Source organism: Panthera tigris, chromosome A2 (assembly GCF_018350195.1).
Source record: "Panthera tigris isolate Pti1 chromosome A2, P.tigris_Pti1_mat1.1, whole genome shotgun sequence".
NCBI classification, from domain to species: Eukaryota; Metazoa; Chordata; class Mammalia; order Carnivora; family Felidae; genus Panthera; species Panthera tigris.
Genome location: NC_056661.1, coordinates 93,132,637 through 93,153,032, shown reverse-complemented (window position 1 = coordinate 93,153,032; position 20,396 = coordinate 93,132,637). Strand labels below are relative to the sequence as shown.

The window sequence follows — 20,396 nt, the reverse complement described above, 5'->3', positions numbered from 1 at the left end:
GTAGAGCCACACATATATTCTTCCATATTATGTCCAATATCTCTGAATTTTCCAAGGGTTTCTGGTCATGATTCATTCCTGTTTATCAAAGTTTATCATTATTTATGTTTTGTATGTAATTTTTTATATCTAATGAGTTTGCTCTCCTATCTGTAATGCCAGCTAATTTTCTTTCAGAGAGATGAAGGGACACAAATAACTGTAGTACATTTGCTAAATCCAATTAAGTTCATTATTCTGTTAATAAAATCATGAATGGTGGCAATCACAGGCAGGGACAGAATATCTCTCAAAGTTTTGCTGAAACCAAAATAACTTTTCCTCCCACATTGTCTTGACTATGGACTTACTTAGAATTCAGGCCAGTAGAAAATGACTTTGAGGATAATTGAGGGTCTTTGCCATTCTTAATTGGTATTAGATGGCAACTATATTTCCTGACAGGCTTAATATATCCATTCCTGTTCATTCTGTGAAATGGTCTATGACATACTAATTCCTCGCATAACCTACAAACTATACACAATTCTTAAAAAATACTGATCTTTACTCCTTTGTGTAATGTAGCCCTTAACTTTTAATACTAAAAGAAGCTAGAAGTTATCAATAATGATTATACATTTTGATATTGTCTAGCACTTCACACACTATTTCCTTAAAGGTTGGTGGGGAAAAGAAATCCCATAAAACAAATTATCTTTTGTTATGTGTTTGTGAGTTCTGACCTAAGTACACTGGTTTCTTCAGAGGAGGGATTTTCAGAGCTTTTACCTATACAAATGCAAATTATGATCTCCAGGTGAGATTTTGTTTAATGTTTACTTCTTTATTTTTGAGAGACTGGGAGAGTGAGCACAACTGGGGGAAGGATGGAGAGAGGGAGGGAGACACAGAATCTAAAGCAGGCTCCAGGCTCCGAGCTGTCAGTTCAGAGCCTAACGCAGGGCTTGAACCCATGAACCGTGAGATCATGACCTGAGCCAAGTCAGACACTTAACTGACTGAGCCACCAAGATTTTATTTAAAACAAACATTTAAACATGATTTGGGGACACATTTAATTACAGAATAGTGTTCTGTGGCACTTAGCTTTGGAAAGCTTTAATAAAGACATATTATTATTAGTATTTTATAATTGTTAACAATCATACTTACTGCCAGTAAATCCAAAAGGAGAAAAATGCCTTCCTTTTCAAGAAAATAATCCTCTAAGGGATAACATCCCAAAATACAGCACCTTAAATAAAAAGGAAGTTATTCCTTTAACAAGGATTCTACTATCTATATATATTGTCTACTTCTATAGCTTTGACTATGTTAGATGCCTCATTTAAGAGAAATCATGTATAAGAGTTTTCTGTGACTGACTTATTTCACTTAGCATAGTGTCTTCCAGGTCCATCCATGTTGCTATAAATAGGATTTTCTTTTTTTAAGGCTGAGTAATATTCCATGGTGTGTATATATACCATATTTTCTTATCCATTCATCTATTGATGGAACATTTGGGTTGTTTCCATATCCTGGTTATTGTGAATAGTGCTGCAATGAACATGGGACTGCAGCTATTTCTTTAAGATCCTGATTTCAATTCTCTTGGATATATACGTAGAAGAGGGATTACTGGATCAGGTGGTAGTTCTATTTTTAATTTTGTGAGGAACCTCCATGCTCTTTTCCATAGTGGCTGCACCACTTGGCATTCCTAACAATGTCAAGAGAGTCTCTTTTCTCCATATTCTTGCCAACATTTCTATATCTATATATCTCTATATATATCTACCTACCTGTCTATCTATTTACCTATTTTTGTTTTGAATAACCACCCTAGCAGGTATAAGGTGATATCTCATTGTGGTTTTGATTTGCATTTTCCTGATGATTAGTTGTTCCATATGAATTTTTAGGATTGTGTTTTCTATTTCTGTAAAAAATATCTTTAGGATTTAATAGGGATTACATGGAGCTATACATCACTTTGACTAGTATGACATTTAAACAATATTAATTATCCCAATCCATGAACACAAGAAGTCCTTCCATTTATTTGTATCTGCTTTCATTTCTTTCATCAGTGCTTTATAGTATTCAGGGTTTAAGTCTTTTACTTCCTTGGTTATGTTTTTTCCTAAGTACTTTATTCTTTTTGGTGCTATTCTCTTTGATGCTATTTACTTAATTTTCTTTTTGCATGGTTTATTATTGGTGTAAAGAAATGCAACTGATTTTTGTAGATGATTTTGTATCTTGAAACTTTATAAGCTCATGTAAGCTCATGTAAGCTCATCAAGAGATAATTTTACTTTTTTTCTGATTTAGATGCCTTTTATTTCTTTTTCTTGCCTAATTGCTCTGGCTAGTACTTACAGTATTGAGTAGAAATAGTGAGAGTGGGTATCTTTGCCTGGTTACAGATACTTAGAGGAAAAGCTTTTAGCTTTCCACCATTGAGTATAATGTGGGTTTTTCATTTATGGCCTTTATTGTGTTAAGGCAAGTTCCTTCTCTACCTAATTTGTTGAGAGTTTGTTTTTATCATGAAAGGGTGTTGAATTTTGTCACATGCATTTTTTCTAGAACTGAGATGATTGTGATTTTTGTTCTTCATTGTGTTAATGTGGTATATCACACTGATTGATTTGCTTGTATTGAGCAATTCTTGCATGCCAAGGATAAATCCCACTTGGTAATGGTGTATGATCCTTTTAATTTGTTGTTGAATTCAGTTTGTTAATATTTTCTATAGGACTTTTGCTTCTATGTTCCTCAGGAATATTGCTCTGTAGTTTTTCTTTTCTTATAGTATCTTTGTGTGGCTTTGGTATCATGGTGATGCTGGCCTCATAAAATGATTTTGGAAGTGTTCCCTTTTCTATATTTTGGAAGAATTTAAGGATTGTATTAATTCTTCTTTAAATGTTTGGTAAATTTCAACTGTGAAGCTCTCAAGTCCTGAGCTGTTTTTGTTAGGAGGTTTGTTTTTTGTTTTTTAGAGAGGGAGAGAGAGCACAAGCTGGGGAGAGGGGCAGAGGAAGAGAGAGACAGAGAGAGAGAGAATCTTGAGCAGACTTCACGCTGAGCACAGAGCCCACACAGGCTTAGTTTCACTATTGGGAGATTATAACCTGAGCCAAAATCAAGAGTCAGACACTTAACTGACTTAGCCACCCAGGTGTTCCAGGAGGTTTTTGATTACTGAGGCTCAGGCTTTCTAATTCTTCTTGATTCAGTCTTGGTGGGTTGTATGTTTCTAGGAATTTTACCTATTTCTTCTATATTGTCCAATTTGTTGGCATAGAGTTGTTCATAATAATCCCTTATCTTTTTTATTTCTATGGCATCTGTTGTGATATGTTGTTTCATTTACATCATTTATTTTGAATCATCTTCCTTCTTTTTCTTCGTCTAGTTAGTGCTTTGTAGACTTTGATATGTTTTCAAAACAAACCAGCTCTTATTTTTCTGGATTTCTTCCCAATCCCTCATTTATTTCTGTTCTAATCTTTATTATTTTCTTTATTCTGCCAACTTTGAGCTTAGTTTGTTCTTCCTTTACTAGTTCCTTTATGTGTAAAGTTAGGTTGTTTGAATCATTCTTCTTTTCTATCTAGGTATTTATCCCCATAAACTTCCCTCTTAGCACTGCTGTTGCTGTATCACATAAGTTTTGTTATGCTATACTTTCATTTTAGTTTGTCTTGAGAAATTTCTAATTTTCCTTTTGCTTTTGTCTTTGACCCAGTGGTAGTTCAAGGGTGTGTTAATCCCCATGCATTTGTGAATTTTCCTAACTTCCATTTGGTATTGATTTCTAGTTTTCTTCCATTGTGGTCAGAAAAGATATTTTGAATGATTTAAGTCTTCTTAAATTTGTTAAGACTTGTCTGTGACCTTGTAGGCAGAACCAGCCCCCCATCCTGTGGTTATCTAGGCGCTCTCCAAAAACTACCTCATTGACATAAACTCAGATGTGGTTGAAAGGGGCTTGTTATATATAACAAAAGACACAGCCTTCAAAAATTATTACTCTGGAGCTATTACAGGAACTGAGAATAAAAGACCAAATATTGTAACAAAAGATGTTCTCATTGCTCTTTGTGTTAGATCTATAGTCAGTTTTTCCCCCCAGATATGCCGCAGTGGGGCTGTCATGAATCCCACCCAAGCAGAAAAAAAGAAATATGTTAAGTGTTAATGATATTTGAAACTCAAGTAATTTTCTCCAAGACAAAATTTCATAAATTAATGTTAAGAAAAGCAATATTTATTTATTTATTGCTATTTAGGAATGCTAAGACATTTGGGGAAAAATATTGGTTAGGAAATACCTAATCAATTGGTTTTTGACTCTTCAAAGAGGAAATGAGTGAGGAACTGTATGAGTAAAAGTAGATGCTTGTGTTTTTCCAGACCAGGCCAAAATGGAATGGATTCAAATCACAAAAACAAGAATTTAAGTTTATATACAAACTTGTATCCTGAGTTACAGACAAGATTGCTTTCCAAAGGATGTTAGTAAATATCATTTCTGGACTATTGAAAAAAGAAAAAGGCAAAAAGGCAAAAAAAAAAAAGGGGGGGGGCATTGGAAGAGTTATCTTTATGGTGTGATTTTAAGGGAAGAAAAATTTTTTATGAATTTAGCAAAACTTTTATTGAAGCTTAAATTGTGGTACAAAAATACATTTCAACTGATTTAAGAGAGAAATTATTGCAACAAAATTTTCCCTCCTCTATCATACACACTAGAGTTAATTTCAATTATTATCCAATCTATAGTTTTAATTGTTCTAGGCTTTTATTCCATACAAATTTGTGCAGTTTTAAAAAATTAGATAGAAATCTTAAATCTATTTAAAAAAATCAGACCTCAAGCCAACAAATGTCATGAGGTAATTTTCTTGTATTACAGTTCTAACTTGGTTACAGTAATACTCACCAAATGCTGTCCAGTGTACTAAAAAGAAGTACATTATAGCCTAATCCACTCTGAAACTTCATGGGGTCGGTTTTCATTACATGAAGAATTATATCCACTCCTTCTGTTCCGAAAATTTCCTAAGAGATTTATTTAAAATTATGTTTTGAAATAATCTCATCCTTTTCTATTTCATTTTGTCCCCTAAAACTTTTTTTACCAGAGAAGCAGAAAACACTGTTACTTTATTACACAATTTTTTGAATTAATATTCAGTCTCAGGAGTTTAGGACAAATTATTATAAAGCTAATCATTTTAAGAAAGGGCATCAATCACTATGCTAGCTTAATGTCTCTTTATAATTTTTATTTTTCCCTTTCTTTAAAAAAAAAAAATAAACCATAAGCTTGCCCCATGATTTTCTTCCACATTATAATGAATGTAGTCCAATATCCTGTCAGATGAATGCTAGATAGCAAAAACTAATTTAAGAGGCTAAAATTCTATCATGGAAGATTTTTTAATGCTCCCAAGAGAGAAATATACATACATATATGTATACATATATATATTTCTCTCATATATATATATGAGACTCATATAAGGTTTTGTAAAACCTTTAATAATTTATATCAAGTTATTACCAGTTAATATTTCTCCCTTAACAATTACCTTTCCCATTGCTTTGTTGTTCAGTTCTGCTACCCAGTAAGCAAGACTATGAGCATTTTTCCAGAAGAACACAGGCACAGGATGACAGAATACAAGGAAAAATTGCACCAAAGCTCAGAGCGAGGTGTGGATTTACTGTTCTTGCTGGCTTTCCCTAAAACCCCTCTATTGAAAACTTCATAATCTTTAATTTTTATCTTTCCAATTCTATCTTTTGCTATTTATCAATCTTAGAGACTCAGGGTTTATTATAGAGTTTAAAAAGATCAAAGGGAATTAAGCTCTTTTTTTCTAATTTTTAATTCTAGTTATGAATTCAATTTTCTCCAAGTTTTTATTTAAATTCCACTTAGTAACACAGTGTAATATTAGTTTAAGGTGTAGAATTCAGTGATTCATCACTTACATACAGCACCCAGGGTTTCACACAAGTGCTCCTTAAAGCCCATCACCCTGAATCAAATGTAAACTCAAAAAAACATTTATAATGCTACAGCCACTTTGGAAGAACTGTTTTCCAGTTTCTTAAAAACAGACACCTATTTTATGAACCATTAATTGCACTCCTAGGTATTTAGGAGAAATGAAAGAATGATGGCCACAAAAAACTACTATAAAAATGTTCACTGAAGCTTTCTACATAATAGTCCCAAATGGAAACAACCTAAGTGTTTATCAATAGGGGAATGGATAAAAAAATTTGGTATATTCAGAGTGAAATACTATTCAGCAATAAAAAGGAATGAACTGCTGATACCTGCAACAATATCAATATATTTCAGAAATATAATGCTGGATGACAGAAACCAGTTATAAAACAGTAAATACTATGTGGTTCCATTCATGTAAAGTAAATAAATAGGCAATATTAACTTAAGGGGATAGAAATCAGAATAGTGGTTACCTGAAGGCAAGTGGGGGGATGGCTGCTAAGGGGCATGAAAGAATTTTATAGGGATGGGGCACCTGGGTGGCTTAGTCAGTTAAGCATTTAACTCTTGATTTTGGCTCAGGTCATGATCTCACAGATGTGGGATCAAGCCCCACGTCAGGCTCTGTGGAGAGCATGGAGCCTGCTTGGAATTCTCCCTCTCTGTCCCTCCCCTGCTAGTGCTTGCTCTCTCTCTCTCTCTCTCTCTCCCTCTGTCTCTCAAAAATAAATAAATTAAAAAAAAAGAATTTTATAGTGAGATAACAATAGTCTGTTTTAATTGGGGAACTGGTTAAATGGGTATATACATTCATCAAAACCTATCAAAATATACACAAAATATATATTTTATCGTATATAAGAATACTCTAATTACAAAAAAGAATATTAAAACTTCACAGGATTAAAAAAACACCAACATTTATGAACACCAAGAAAAAGTTTAGAGGGAGGACTTAAGGTGGCAGACGAGTAGGGGGACCAGGATTTCCCTCCTCCCTCAAACACAGCTCTATTGAGGTTAGAGCATTTGGAACACCAGGAAATAAATCTGGCGGGGGGGCGGGGGGGGGGGTTAGCAGAAGGATCTCCACGGGTTGAGGGAGACAGCTTAGTGGGTCAGAGGTGCATGTATGCAAACTGGGGGAGATAAAACAGTGTAGGCATGGAGGGGAAGGAACCTCTTCTTTGGAGAGACAAAAGGGAAAGACAGAGGCTGTGGAATTGTGGTATTGTGTTAGTACAAGAGTAAAACCTCTCCAGACCACGGACTGGGGAGTGAGAAATATGGAGAGTGCCAGTTTCTACCTTGCAAACAGCGCCAGGAGCTGAGGATCGGAGTTTTAAAAATTGTGTGGCTTTCTTCAGACTGACAAATTCCTGGACACTCACACACTACCAAAACTCAAACAGGAAGAAATAGAAAATTGGATCAGACCCATAACCAGCAAAGAAACTAAATTGGTTATCAAACATCTCCTAACAAGTAAGAGTCCTGGGCTAGATGGCTTCCCAAGGGAATTATGCCAGCTATTTAAAGCAGAGTTAATACCTATTCTCAAACTGTTCCAAAAAATAAAAATGGAAGGAAAGCTTCCAGACTCATTCTAGGAAGCCAGCATTACCTTGATTCCCAAATCAAACAAAGACCCTACTAGAAAGGAGAATTACAGGCCAATATCCTTGATGAACATGGATGCAAAAATTCTCAACAAGATACTAGCAAATCAAATTCAATAGCATATAGAAAGAATTATTCACCATGATCAAGTGGGATTCGTTCCTGGGCTGCAGGGCTGGTTCAATATTCACAAATCAATCAATGTGATACATCACATTAACAGAAGAAAGGATAAGAACCATATGGTCCTGTCAATAGATGCATAAAAAGCATTTGACAAAATACAGCATCCTTTCTTAATAAAAACCCTCAAGAAGTCAGGATAGAAGGAATATACCATAACATCATAAAAGCCATATTATATGTTATAATATAACATAACATCATGAAAGGCCCTAATACCATCCTCAATGGGGAAAAACTGAGAGCTTTCCTCATGAGATCAGGAATACAACAGGGATGTCCACTCTCACCATTGTTGCTTAACCTGGTGTTGGAAGTTCTAGCTTCAGCAATCAGACAACAAAATGAAATAAAAGGCATCCAAATTGGCAAAGAAGTGAAACTTCCACTCTTTGCAGATGACACGATACTCTATGTGGAAAACCCAAAAGACTCTACCAAAAACTACTAGAACTGATACAGGAATTCAGCCAAGTCTTAGGATATAAAATCAATGTACAGAAATCGGTTATATTTATATACATCAATAATGTAGCAACAGAAAGAGATATCAGGGAATCAATCCTATTTACAATTGCACCAAAACCCATAAAATACCTAGGAATAAACCTAACCAAAGAGATGAAAAATCTATACACTGAAAACTATGAAAAGCTTATGAAAGAAATTGAAGAAGACACAAAAAAAATGGAAAAATATTCCATGCTCATGGACTAGAAGAATAAATATTGTTAAAATGTCAATACTACCCAAAGCAGTCTACGTATTCAGTGCAATCCCTATCAAAGCATTCTTCACAGAGCTAGAACAAACAATCCTAAAATTTGTATGGAACCACAAAAGTACCTGAATAATCAAAGTAATGTTGAAAAAGAAAACCAAAGGTAGAGGCATCACAATCCTGGACTTTCTCCTGTTTATTACAAAGCTGTAACCATCAACACAGTACGGTATTGGCACAAAAACAGACACATCGACCATGAATAGAGAATCCAGAAATGGACATACAAATCCTTTGTCCTTTGACAAAGCAGGAAAGGGTATCCAATGGAAAAAAGACAGTGTCTTTAGCAAATGGTGAGGGGAGAACTGGACAGCAACATACAGAAGGAAGCTGGACCACTTTCTTACACCATACACAAAATAAATTCAGAATAGATAAAAGACCTAAATGTGAGACAGGCAACCATTAAAGTCCTACAGTAGAAAACAGGCAGCAACTTCTTTGATCTCGGCCACGGCAACTTCTTACTTACATGTCTCTGAATGCAAGGGAAGTAAAAGCAAAAATGAATTATTGGTACCTCATCAAGACAAAAAGCTTCTGCACTGCAAAGGAAATGATCAACAAAACTAAAAGGCAACCAACAGAATGGGAGAAGATATTTGCAAGTGGCCAATCAGATAAAGGGTTAGTATCCAAAATCTATAAAGAACTTACCAAACTCAACACATGAAAAACAGATAATCCAGTGAAGAAATAGGCAGAAGACATCAATAGACACTTTTCCAAAGAAGACATCCACATGGCTAATATGCATATGAAAAAGATGCTCAACATCACATATCATCAGGGAAATAGAAACCAAAACCATAATGAGATACCACCTCATACCAGTCAGAATGGCTAAAATTAACAACTCAGGAAACAACAGATGTTGGCAAGGATGTGGAGAAAGGAGAACCCTCTTGCACTATTGGTGGGAATGCAAACTGGTGCAGCCACTCTGGAAAACAGTGTGGAGTTTCTTCAAAAAATTAAAAATAGAATTACCCTACATCCCAGCAATTGCACTACTAGGATTTTTTCCAAAGGATACAGGAGTGCTGACTTGAAGGGGCACATGCACCCCAATGTTTATAGCAGTGAAATTAACAATAGCCAAATTGTGGAAGAGCCCAAATGTCCATCAACTGATGAATGAATTAAGAAGATGTGGTATATATACATATAATGGAATACTACTCTGTGATGAAAAAGAATGAAATCCTGCAACAACACAGATGGAACTGGAGGGTATTATGCTAACTGAAATAAGTCAGTTAGAGAAAGGCAGATATATGATTTCATTTATATGTGGTATTTGAGAAACTTAACAGATGATCATAGGGGAAGGATAGGAAAAATAAGATAAAAACAGGGAGGCAAACCATAAGAGACTCTTAAATACAGAACAAACTGAGGGTTGATGGAGGTGGGTAAAATGGGTGATGGGCTTTAAGGAGGTCACTTGTTGGGATGAGCACTGGGTATATATGGGAGTAATGAATCACTGGAATCTACTCCTGAAGCCAAGATTACACTCTGTGTTAGCTAACTTGAGATTAAAAAAAAAAAAAAAAAAAGTTCATAGTGCTAGGTGATTGGGAGATCTGAACAAAACTTGGATTCATAGGCATACTTACCTTTCTAGGAATATGATGTTCACAAAGACCAGATAAGATAAGTAATATATCAGATTGAATTTCCAAAACAATGGCTTCTTCTTTGTCATGAGACTTGATTATATTTTTAAAAATGCCTGGTATGAAAAAAATCGAAAGAATGTAAACTTACTGGACATTGTATTTTTATTTTGATCAATTACTGTTTTGAAATCTCTTCTTAAAAAAAGAAAAAAAAAGAAACTCCTTATAAAATTTCAGCTAGAGCAACTATTTTAAAAGGGGTTGTTTTCATTGCACAGTTACTTAGAAGCTGTAGACAGATGATGATAAAGGGACTCTTTGAACACTGACTACAGTCAGTAGCCCCATATGTAGAGCATGTCTAGTACAGAATTAATGGAGTGACATTAAAAGATGCCCTAACAACCTGATACTTTGCCCAGCAAACAAAACTCTTTAGAAATATACAGAGTGCCATGAGGCAGAGATGAGTGCTGCTGCAAATATATGACTAAAATGCCTGATCCCAACTTGCTCATCTCCTTATGGTTAACAGGGTCAATTTTAGGCAAAGGTAGATCTCTCTAAATGTTTTATTTCTCTGTTACTTCTTTCTGCATTTTCTCCTTATGTCTACCTGGAGGTGTCTTCAACAACTTTAGATAGCAGTATTCCCATGTCCTTTGAAATCTCTCCCCTGCTTTTAATAAAAAATTAGAAAGATTGGAAAAGAGCCACTTACACTGATGGAATGACAATCACAATAAAATTTTGCCTCAAAAAGAAGTTTTCCTTCAAGCTTTAAATGAGGAACAAAAGTCATTGCTTCTCTGTTAAAGAAGTCCTTGGCATTAGCAGGAAGGGGTGGAGTTATGTTCCAAACAAAGTAAGAGGGCCACAGAAATCACAGCTTATTTCCATAGCTAGCCCTGAAGGGATGATTTTTGGTCCCATTAGAACGAAGGACAGGTGCTGGATCAATCTCTAGGGGGCTAGTTGAGCATGCTGGAGGCCCGGTTTAGGAGCATGCCAGGGACAGATGGGCCAATGCTCCTTTATTAGGAACACCTAGGAATTCAATCTCATTAGCCAGGGGTCAGATTCTCCTTTCTAGAGGATTTCATTTTCCTTCCTACTTGAGTGCAGGTATGTTACTTTTCATGTTGTCTATCCCACATGTTATGTTAATATTGAATTATTTCCTTCATATTTCAGTATCTTTTAGCTCCTTGCCTTTATCCTCTCCTTGTTCTATTCTTTTTTTTTTTAATGTCTATTTTTGACAGAGAGAGAGAGCGAGCGAGCGAGCGAGCGAGCGTGCGCATGGGGGGGGGGGGGGGCGGGGGTGCAGAGAGAGGGAGACACAGAATCTGAAACAGACTCCAGGCTCTGAGCTGTCAGCACAGAGCCTGATGTGGGGCTCGAATTCATGGACTGTGAGATCATGACCTGAGCCGAAGTCGGATGCTCAACCGACAGAGTCACCCAGGCGCCCTCTCCTTTTTCTAAGTCATCAGATATATTTATTCCAGGTTCCTTTTCCTAATACATCATTATACTTAACTTCCCTAATCAAAACCACTAATGGCTCCCCATGCCTAAAGACAATGCTATTCAAAACTCTTTCTAGCTTGGCTCCTAACTAGACATATTATATCTCATATTATTTGTTTTCATAAAACACTTATTTTCAATTTCTGTTTTTTATTACTTTTAAATTGAAGTATAGTTGATGCATATGTTCAGTTTTATGAAGACTTCACTTAAGCTAGTTCAGCACACATTATCATACATATTTTGACACCATGTCTCTGCCCCTGCTCTTCCCTTGCTTGAAAAACCATCTCCTTTATTTTTCTGTTTCAAAACTAGCTTTACCCTCCTACCCAAGCTCAATAAAGCTTCCGGCTTAATCCTGCCAAGATTACCCAGCCTTAAAAACTATTGATAACCTCTTAGTTTCTGTGGTATTTACTCTCTGTATTACTCATTAGGGGCCTTACTGATGGTGTTAGGTAACACATGCTATTTTTCTATGATAGACATCTTTTCTTTTGTTCTCATTAAGGCCAAGGTCCTGTGCCTGCACAAAGAGTATTATAAACATTTGCATTTACAATGCAATTACTATTTGTTGAACAAACTATTTGTTGAGCCTTCTGTTGGATTGAGTAAGGGAAGGCCACTACTGCCTCTAAGAACTCACATGATAAAGATCAGCTTCTTTCAAGTTAAAGGGAAAGGATTTTAAGAAGAAAAGAATCCTTCTACATTTGTTTTCCCTTGTCTCTACCCCACTTCCTACACAAGTAAGATTAATACTCCTTCCTGGACATATGAAAAATTGTATTTTCTAGACTCCATCCAGTTAGGCTGGTACTGAGTTCTGTACAATGGAATGTGCATAGAAGTGATAATATCTACTTTTGGGTTTGGTCATCCTGAGTAAAGTCATCAAGAGAGTGAGTGTTTTTGCTTAGCACCCTTCTCAATATCCTCATTTTAAAAGGCACCGCTATTAAAGGGTACCACTCTACTCCACTAATGATGGAAGAGTAGGCACTTTAACTTAACATTGAGAAGAGTTTTTGAGTAGGCATTTGTAATTAATTGACATCCAACAAATTATCTCTTACTCATGAGGCAATTACTGAATTTGAATATAACCAAAATAGCTCTTTGCAAAGTCAGGAAAGGTTAGGGCCAGAGGACTATTTATTTCTGAACTAGAAAAAGGTAAAAAGCTTTTAAGGTGTTCTGAGTTTATACTGAGCTCACCTGTATGTACTTTGGGGTAAGGTGATTCAACAGTCAAATCTAAGTTGAAAATCAAGGATATGGGGCACGTGGGTGGCTCAGTCAGTTAAGCATCTGACTGGCTCAGATTATGATCTCATAGTTCATGGGTTCTAGCCCCATGTCAGGGGTTCTAAGCTGACAGCTCAGAACCTGGGGCCTGCTTCAGATTCTGTGTCTCTCTCTCTCTCCCTCTCCCTCTCCCCTGCACGCTCTCTCTCTCCCTCAAAATAGCCCCCTCAAAAATGAACATTGTTTTTTTTTTAAATCAAGGATATCCTGATATTTCATAACAGAAAAGAATATCCTATGTACATATCTGTATATCCCAGCATACCAGTGTTCTGGTATGTCAGATACACTGGAAAATGGAATGTTATCCTCTTCCTGGCCAAAAAGTAGTGATCATATTACTAGAAAAATGAAACAGTAGCCCATTACAAAAAAAAAAAAAAAAAAGATAATCCTAAATGAAATAGTATCTGAATTGAGTAAACAGATGTTTACAGAATGAGTGATCATGATGTTTTAGTAAAGACAAACTGTCTTATATAGCAACAATATGAAACAAAAATCAAGAGAGTATTCAGGGGTTTTTAAGCTATAAAGACAAAATAAATTTGTAAGAAATATTTCAAACAAAACCTCTAGTTTATAAATATTCTACTTTCATAAGTATACAAACATGTTATGTTTACCTATCAGTTGCTGAATTGTTCCCTTTTCACAAAGATCATTGTTTATAGTCTCATCCTCAAGATAGACCATGGCTCTCAAGAGTCTTAAACTGTAACGCATCTGGGCAAACTTGTTGCCACGGCCGCCTGTACCATGATAACTATTACCATGACTAAAGAAGGAATCTGTGGAGAAATATTAATAATTTAATACTTTGTATCAACTTACAGCATAAAACATTTCAAATAAAATAGAATACATCAAATACCTTATATATGTATGCTTAATTTTAAAAAGATGTTAAAATTTTGTCATACTTGTTTTTTTTAGAGAAATAAATAGTATCCCTTCCCCCTTCTCCTTCTCTTCCCAGAATGGAAATATGCTTTAAAATTTTACTCAAATGTATCATATTGTGTGTATCTGTGGTAACTTGCTACTATTCTTCAGCATTACGGTTTTTAAAGTAGTCACACTCTTACAGACTGAAATATTTAATTGCTTTCAACATTCATTTTATAAATAAATCACAGTTTATCCATTCAGTAGTACAAACTGCTACAGTGAACATTCTGGTTCATGTCTCTTATTCCCACTGAGAAAGGTTTTGCCACGTGACACCAGAATCATATAGGATATACCCACATTGAATTTTACTTAAATTCCTAAATTGCTTCCCAAAGTGGTTATATGGATACAATGTATAAGACCAATAGATTTTCCCCAATCTGTTAAATGGAAAATGATAGTTTGTTGTTATTTGAATTTGCATTTCTCTGAGAGTACCAATAGGGTTGAATATCTTTTAATGTTTTTTTTCCTTTTTTTTAAATTTGAGATTTTGTCTGTGATTTGGCAGTCACTATTCTTTGTCACCTTCTCTACAGAGTTATTTTCTTCTTGAGTTCTTTATGAGCCAGGACTCTAATCTTTTATTATTCACAGAAGTGATAAATGTATTCTCTCAATTTGTAGATTGTTACTTTATTCAGATTTAGTCACACAGGCAATTCTAAATTTTACATGCATTCATCTTAAATTTATTATTAAATGCATTCATCTTCTGTATAGTTTAGGCTCTTCTGGTTTTTAAGTCTTTCCCTACCCTGTTATCATGAAGATATTTTCCCATGTTTTCTTCTAAGATTTTTACAGTTTAACTTTTCACATTTTGGGCTTTAATTTATTTTGCATTTCATTTTTTTTAACAAGGTGAAAGAACCTAATTTTTATTTTCACTGAAAGCAATATCATCTCTGATAATGCCAACCTCCCATATATTCTATTTTCATTGATCTATTCCTTGTCTAATACCGTACAGTTTAAATCACTATAGCTTTATGGTAGGTCTTGGTAAATAGCAAGGCTAGTTCTCCTTTCTTTTTTACAATAATATGCATTCTTTAAGAGGTTCTTTAGGGGTACCTGTGTGGCCCAGTCAGTTAATTGTCCATCTCTCGATTTTGGCTCAGGTTGTGATCTCACAGTTGTGAGATCGAGCCCCATGTTGGGCGCGCACCTAGTGTTAGGACTGCTTGGGATTCTCTCCCTCTCTCTCTCTGCCCCTCTCCTGCTTGTGCGTGCTCTCTCTCTCAAAATAAATAAACAAACAATTTAAAAAATAAAAGTGTCTTTAGAAGTAGCATTTTGTTTAAAGCTAAAATAACGTTCAAAAAAGTACTGTTGTGAGTATTGTGTATGTGTATAGGTTAAAAATGGGTTTCTGGAGCTAGAATGCCTGCATTAAATCCTGGATGTGCCACTTCCTGTGTGACCAAGAACATGTTATTTTTTTTAAATTTATTTAAAAAAATTTTTTTAAATGTTTATTTATTTTTGACAGAGAGAAACAGAGCGTGAGCAGGGGAGGGGCAGAGAGAGAGGGAGACACAGAATCCAAGGCAGGCTCCAGGCTCTGATCTGTCAGCACAGAGCCTGACGCGTGGCTCAAACCCACAGATTGTGAGATCATGACCTCAGCCGAAGTCGGACACTCAACCGACTTAGCCACCCAGGCACCCCTGTTGTTTAACTTTTTTGATTAAGTTCTACCCATCTGACCAACAGGGATAGAAATAGTACCTATAACCCCTAGATTTGTTGTGAAGACTAAATGAGTTAATACTTGTTAGGTGTTTAAGGCCTTCCACACAGTAGGTACTCAATAACTGTTAGCTCTAAGTCTTCCTCATATTAGGCAGCATTTCCTCTTTTTCCTTATAATCTTTTGTAAACATAAATGATATAAAGAATAGACCGAAGAATTGTTTTATTTAATGCACAGCAGTTTACCAAGAAAAAAATTAGTAACTCAGCATATTAGAAAATAGAGGATAAAAAAAATCAGCTATAATTTTTTCCCTCTCTCATGGATATATGATTTTCTTGATCTACTGAAAATGTATCATACCAAATTATTTCTAGAGCAAAATTACTACAAGAATTCAGTATCTTCCTTATAAACGTTTTTTTTTTTTTTTTTAAAGAAAGTCATTTCTCATTTCCTTTCTGAGAATGATGAGAATTGAAATAAAGTATTTGTATAAACTGGGAGTTTGCTAATTTGGTAGGCTATTTGTGGAGTCATTACTTCTGGCTGGAGATTTTAAGCTCCATGAAGGTAGAGATTTTATTTTTTTGAACATAAATGTATCTTTAGCAGCTAAAACAATATCTATACCCAGTAAGTATTCGACAAATATTTGTTGAATAATTAAAATATTTCCAGGACTTAGTATAATTGTTGGATAAGCCTAATGATACAAAAATTTAAATCAGGTTATATGAATGATTTCTTTTACTGAGAGGTACGCGTTACCTATAGTTAGGATATTTACTAATGTGTCAGACTTTAAATGAAATCTCAGATTTTTTTCCCTTAAAACAACATGTAAACACATGAATATATTTACATGAATATAAATCACAAGAAACCAGATATATATTTTTATTTCTTTGCTTTAATTAATTTTATTTCTTTTTCTATGCATATATTGAGAGTTCCGTTGAAATTTGTAAATTAGAATTTTCACAGGGATCACTCACCTTCACTCTCACACCATTGTAAGAATGCAAGGACTCGAGCATTTCCCTGACACAACATATACTCTTCTGTTAGTAAAGGAGCCACTGATGACAAAGTGGCAATTGCGTGCAGTTGTAATTCTTCATACTGTGCTGCAGACCATTCAATTGTTTTCTGTTTCTCAGGTTTTTTAACATAGGTAAACAAAGCCAAGATAACTTTGCCATCAATTAATAGCTATGAGAAAGGGCAAAAAGTACTTTATTAGAAGCATAATTAAAACAGTTTTATTTAATCTAAGAAAATTAAAAATTTCCAATATTATGTTTTATTATGATCATTAAAAAATTATTTCCTTCCTAAAGATCCCAGCCTATGTTAAATAGCAAAACAAAAAACAAAAACAAAAACAGCAATCGGCTATGATCCCCTTTATCTGGGATATGCCCTCTCTAGCTGACAATTGTATAAAGCAAGTATTAACGTTTTCATATATGCTGCTTATATATGTAATTTAGCTTCTGCCTATTATTAAACCACAGTAGCAGAAAATTTGGAGCAAACAAACTGCTGCCATTTCTCTCTTCCCTTCACTTTTTGAAAAACAAACACTTCACAGACTCAATTGTATACTATAAAGAAATCAATTTTATCCAAAATAACGACTATGGCTAACTTTTAAGCACCTGCAATATAACTTATATAAATTTTCTATTCAATGAATTCCACTCAGGTCACAAGCCATATTTATAATTACATGTCTAGAATTTTAAAATGGTACTGAATCCATTATTTCACTAAAACAGAACAAAAATGTATAGCTATTAGAATAGGACAATGTTGACAGTTGACAATTGTCAATGTTATAGCTAATTCTTTTTCTTTTCTTTTCTTTTTTCTTTTCTGTTTTGAGAGAGAGTGTGTGCCAGCAGAGGAGAGGGGCAGAGGTGGGGGGAGAGAGAATCTCAAGCAGGCTCCACACTCAGCTCAGAGTCCAACATAGGGCATGATCCCACAACCCTGGGATCATGACCTGAGCTGAAATCAAGAGTTGGACACACAACTGACTGAGCCACCCAGGTGCCCCACGGCTAATTCTGATTGATGCTTATATATGGTTCACAAGATAGCAACACATGATATGCTATATTCTATTCAATTTTCTTTTCATTTGGTATTCTTTTTTATTTAATTTTTTTTAATTTGTTTTTAACATTTATTTATTTTTGAGACAGAGAGAGACAGAGCATGAACAGGGGAGGGGCAGAGAGAGAGGGAGACACAGAATCTGAAACAGGCTCCAGGCTCTGAGCGGTCAGCACAGAGCCCGACGCGGGGCTAGAACTCACGGACCACGAGATCATGACCTGAGCCGAAGTCGGACGCTTAACCGACCGAGCCACCCAGGCGCCCCTATTTAAATTTTTTTTAACATTTATTCATTTTTTGATAGAGACAGAGCATGAGTGGGAGAGGGGCAGAGAGAGGGAGACACAGAATCTGAAGCAGGCTCCAGGCTCTGAACTGACAGCACAGAGCCTGACGCGGGGCTCGAACTCACGGACCATGAGATCATGACCTGAGCCAAAGTTGGATGCCCAACCAACTGAGCCACCCAGGCGCCCCTTCATTTGGTATTATTCTATAAAGATTTTTTCACAATAACATCTATGATTATTTTCTAAATTTTCTACTAGTCCATGTGGAATGAACACAAGATATAGATGTGAGAAAATAGGAATAAGAACAACGGCTAGTTCTAGCATTACTATAAGTACTAAGTAGATAATGTTTTCTTAATTTTTTCAATGTTTATGTATTTTTGAGAGAGAGAGAGAGCGCGAGCGCAATTGGGGGAGGTGCAGAGAGAGAGAGGGACACAGGATCCGAAGCAGGCTCCAGGTTCTGAGTTGTCAGCACAGAGCCAGACGTGGGACTGAAACTCACAGACCCTGAGATCATGACCTGAGCCAAAGTGGGGAGCTTAGCCGACTGAGCCACGCAGGTGCCCCTAAGTGGATGTTTTCAAAATACTCCATGAACTTCAAATAATAGGACATATATTTATCATCATTACTATTAATGGACCACAAACTTACGACATAAAACAAATTAGTTGATTCCACTGCTTACATACTGTATTAAGAATCTCACCACAGTTGTTATGCTATTTGACTCTGTTGTCAATTAAAATTGGTTTGTAAATTGTAGTGTACATTTTGTCTCCATAGCTATCATTTTAATAGTTATAGAAGACTCCACTGTACTAATAAAACCATATTTTATGGAATGATTTTCTATTTGGCAATTCAGAAAATACACTTAGTTTCTATAGAGTATATATTTTTGATGTAAATAATAAAGCTATGGGACACCTGGGTGGCTCAGTCAGTTAAGCGTCTGACTTCAGCTCAGGTCATGATCTCATGGCTGGTGGGTTCAAGCCCCATGTCAGGTTCTGTGCTGACAGCTCAGAGCGTGGAGTCTGCTTTGGATTCTGTGTCTACCTCTCTCTCTGCCCCTCCCTCATTTGTTCTCTGTCGCTCTTTCTCTCAAAAATAAGTAAAACATTAAAAAATTTTAAAAAAAGCCATAACTTTAAAGACAATTTTTCTTTCTCTGGGCTTTTTTAGTGTGTGTGTATGTTTTTCAAAGTTGTAATACCGAAAAATCCTGAGCTCCTTTAACCCATAATTCCATGAGGTAGGTGTTATACCCATTTTGAAATTAAGATATCTGGGATTTTTAGAAACTAGACAGCCTATGTGGGATCACGTTGCTAGAAAATGGCAGCAATGCATTCTGCCTGACTAAAGCCTTAGTCATAATATGATCAGAGACAGACTATTAGGCTGGATGGGCCTATATGGATTTTCTTTAATTTTTTTTCTTATTCAAGAGATCTAAATACATAAATAAATCAGTAAGGTTCTCCTGCTTTTATTTGGTTTATGTGGTTTAAATTTAGGTAAATTCACTGTTTATTAAACAGGTAATCAAAAGAAATTTTGCAAAGATGAAATTCTGCCCAATAAAAGTTACTTTCTATAGTAAACCTATGTGTTGATAAAAGATTTGCAGTCATGAGTTTTAAAAAGTTACACTACAAAGTGAGGCAATTTTAGCTTTGTTTTGATTGTTTTTCTTTTTACCTGTATAGTAGGTAAATCTTTACATAAGATCACAATTATATTGAATAGCAGTTTCTTCAACTCAAAATCTTCATAGGAATTAGAAAGCTTAAGACCTTTTACCAAAGGATTTTGACTTTTAACTGTTAGGAGAAAAAAAAAAGAAAATAACAGCTAAAATAATGTATAAAACTCATCAGGATAATTATAGGTTGAAAGCTTTATAGTTTTTACCTTCATTAAAAGTTGCAAATAGTATCAAATCCCTGGTAAAGCCACATTCCTAATAATAAATACACAGAAGGATGATTTAATTAGATGGAAGTTACAGATGTCTATATTTACTTAATATTTAACTATTTTTATCAGATTCCCTTTGTCATTTATTTGACTTCATAAACTACTCATAATAGAAAGGGATGAAAGCAAGAAATGTGAAGCCAGATAAACTTGTAATTTATTTAATATAAACTTCCTTCTATTGGTTCTAAGAAATATTTTTAGATTATTCTATATCTTATAGGATGCTATTTAAAATTTGGTAAGAACCCAA

At 35.1% G+C, this 20,396-nt stretch overlaps 1 protein-coding gene and 1 long non-coding RNA gene across 8 annotated transcripts in view; one reads left to right on the top strand and one right to left on the bottom strand.

Annotated features, from left to right (window-relative positions):
• CFAP69 (cilia and flagella associated protein 69) overlaps positions 1-20,396 on the bottom strand; it is a 61,373-nt gene that overhangs the window by 11,562 nt on the left and 29,415 nt on the right. For all 7 annotated transcript variants that reach the window (XM_007076754.2, XM_042965904.1, XM_042965911.1 and 4 more), the window contains 7 exons: positions 20,078-20,126; positions 19,865-19,986; positions 16,733-16,949; positions 13,708-13,872; positions 10,232-10,347; positions 4,940-5,058; positions 1,156-1,237 (listed from right to left, as the gene is read on the bottom strand). In XM_007076754.2, the coding sequence (XP_007076816.2) occupies positions 1,156-1,237; positions 4,940-5,058; positions 10,232-10,347; positions 13,708-13,872; positions 16,733-16,949; positions 19,865-19,986; positions 20,078-20,126 (870 nt within the window). The remainder of the gene's footprint in view (positions 1-1,155; positions 1,238-4,939; positions 5,059-10,231; positions 10,348-13,707; positions 13,873-16,732; positions 16,950-19,864; positions 19,987-20,077; positions 20,127-20,396) is intronic.
• LOC122233505 overlaps positions 1-20,396 on the top strand; it is a 48,907-nt gene that overhangs the window by 13,159 nt on the left and 15,352 nt on the right. The gene's annotated exons all lie outside the window — the stretch shown is intronic.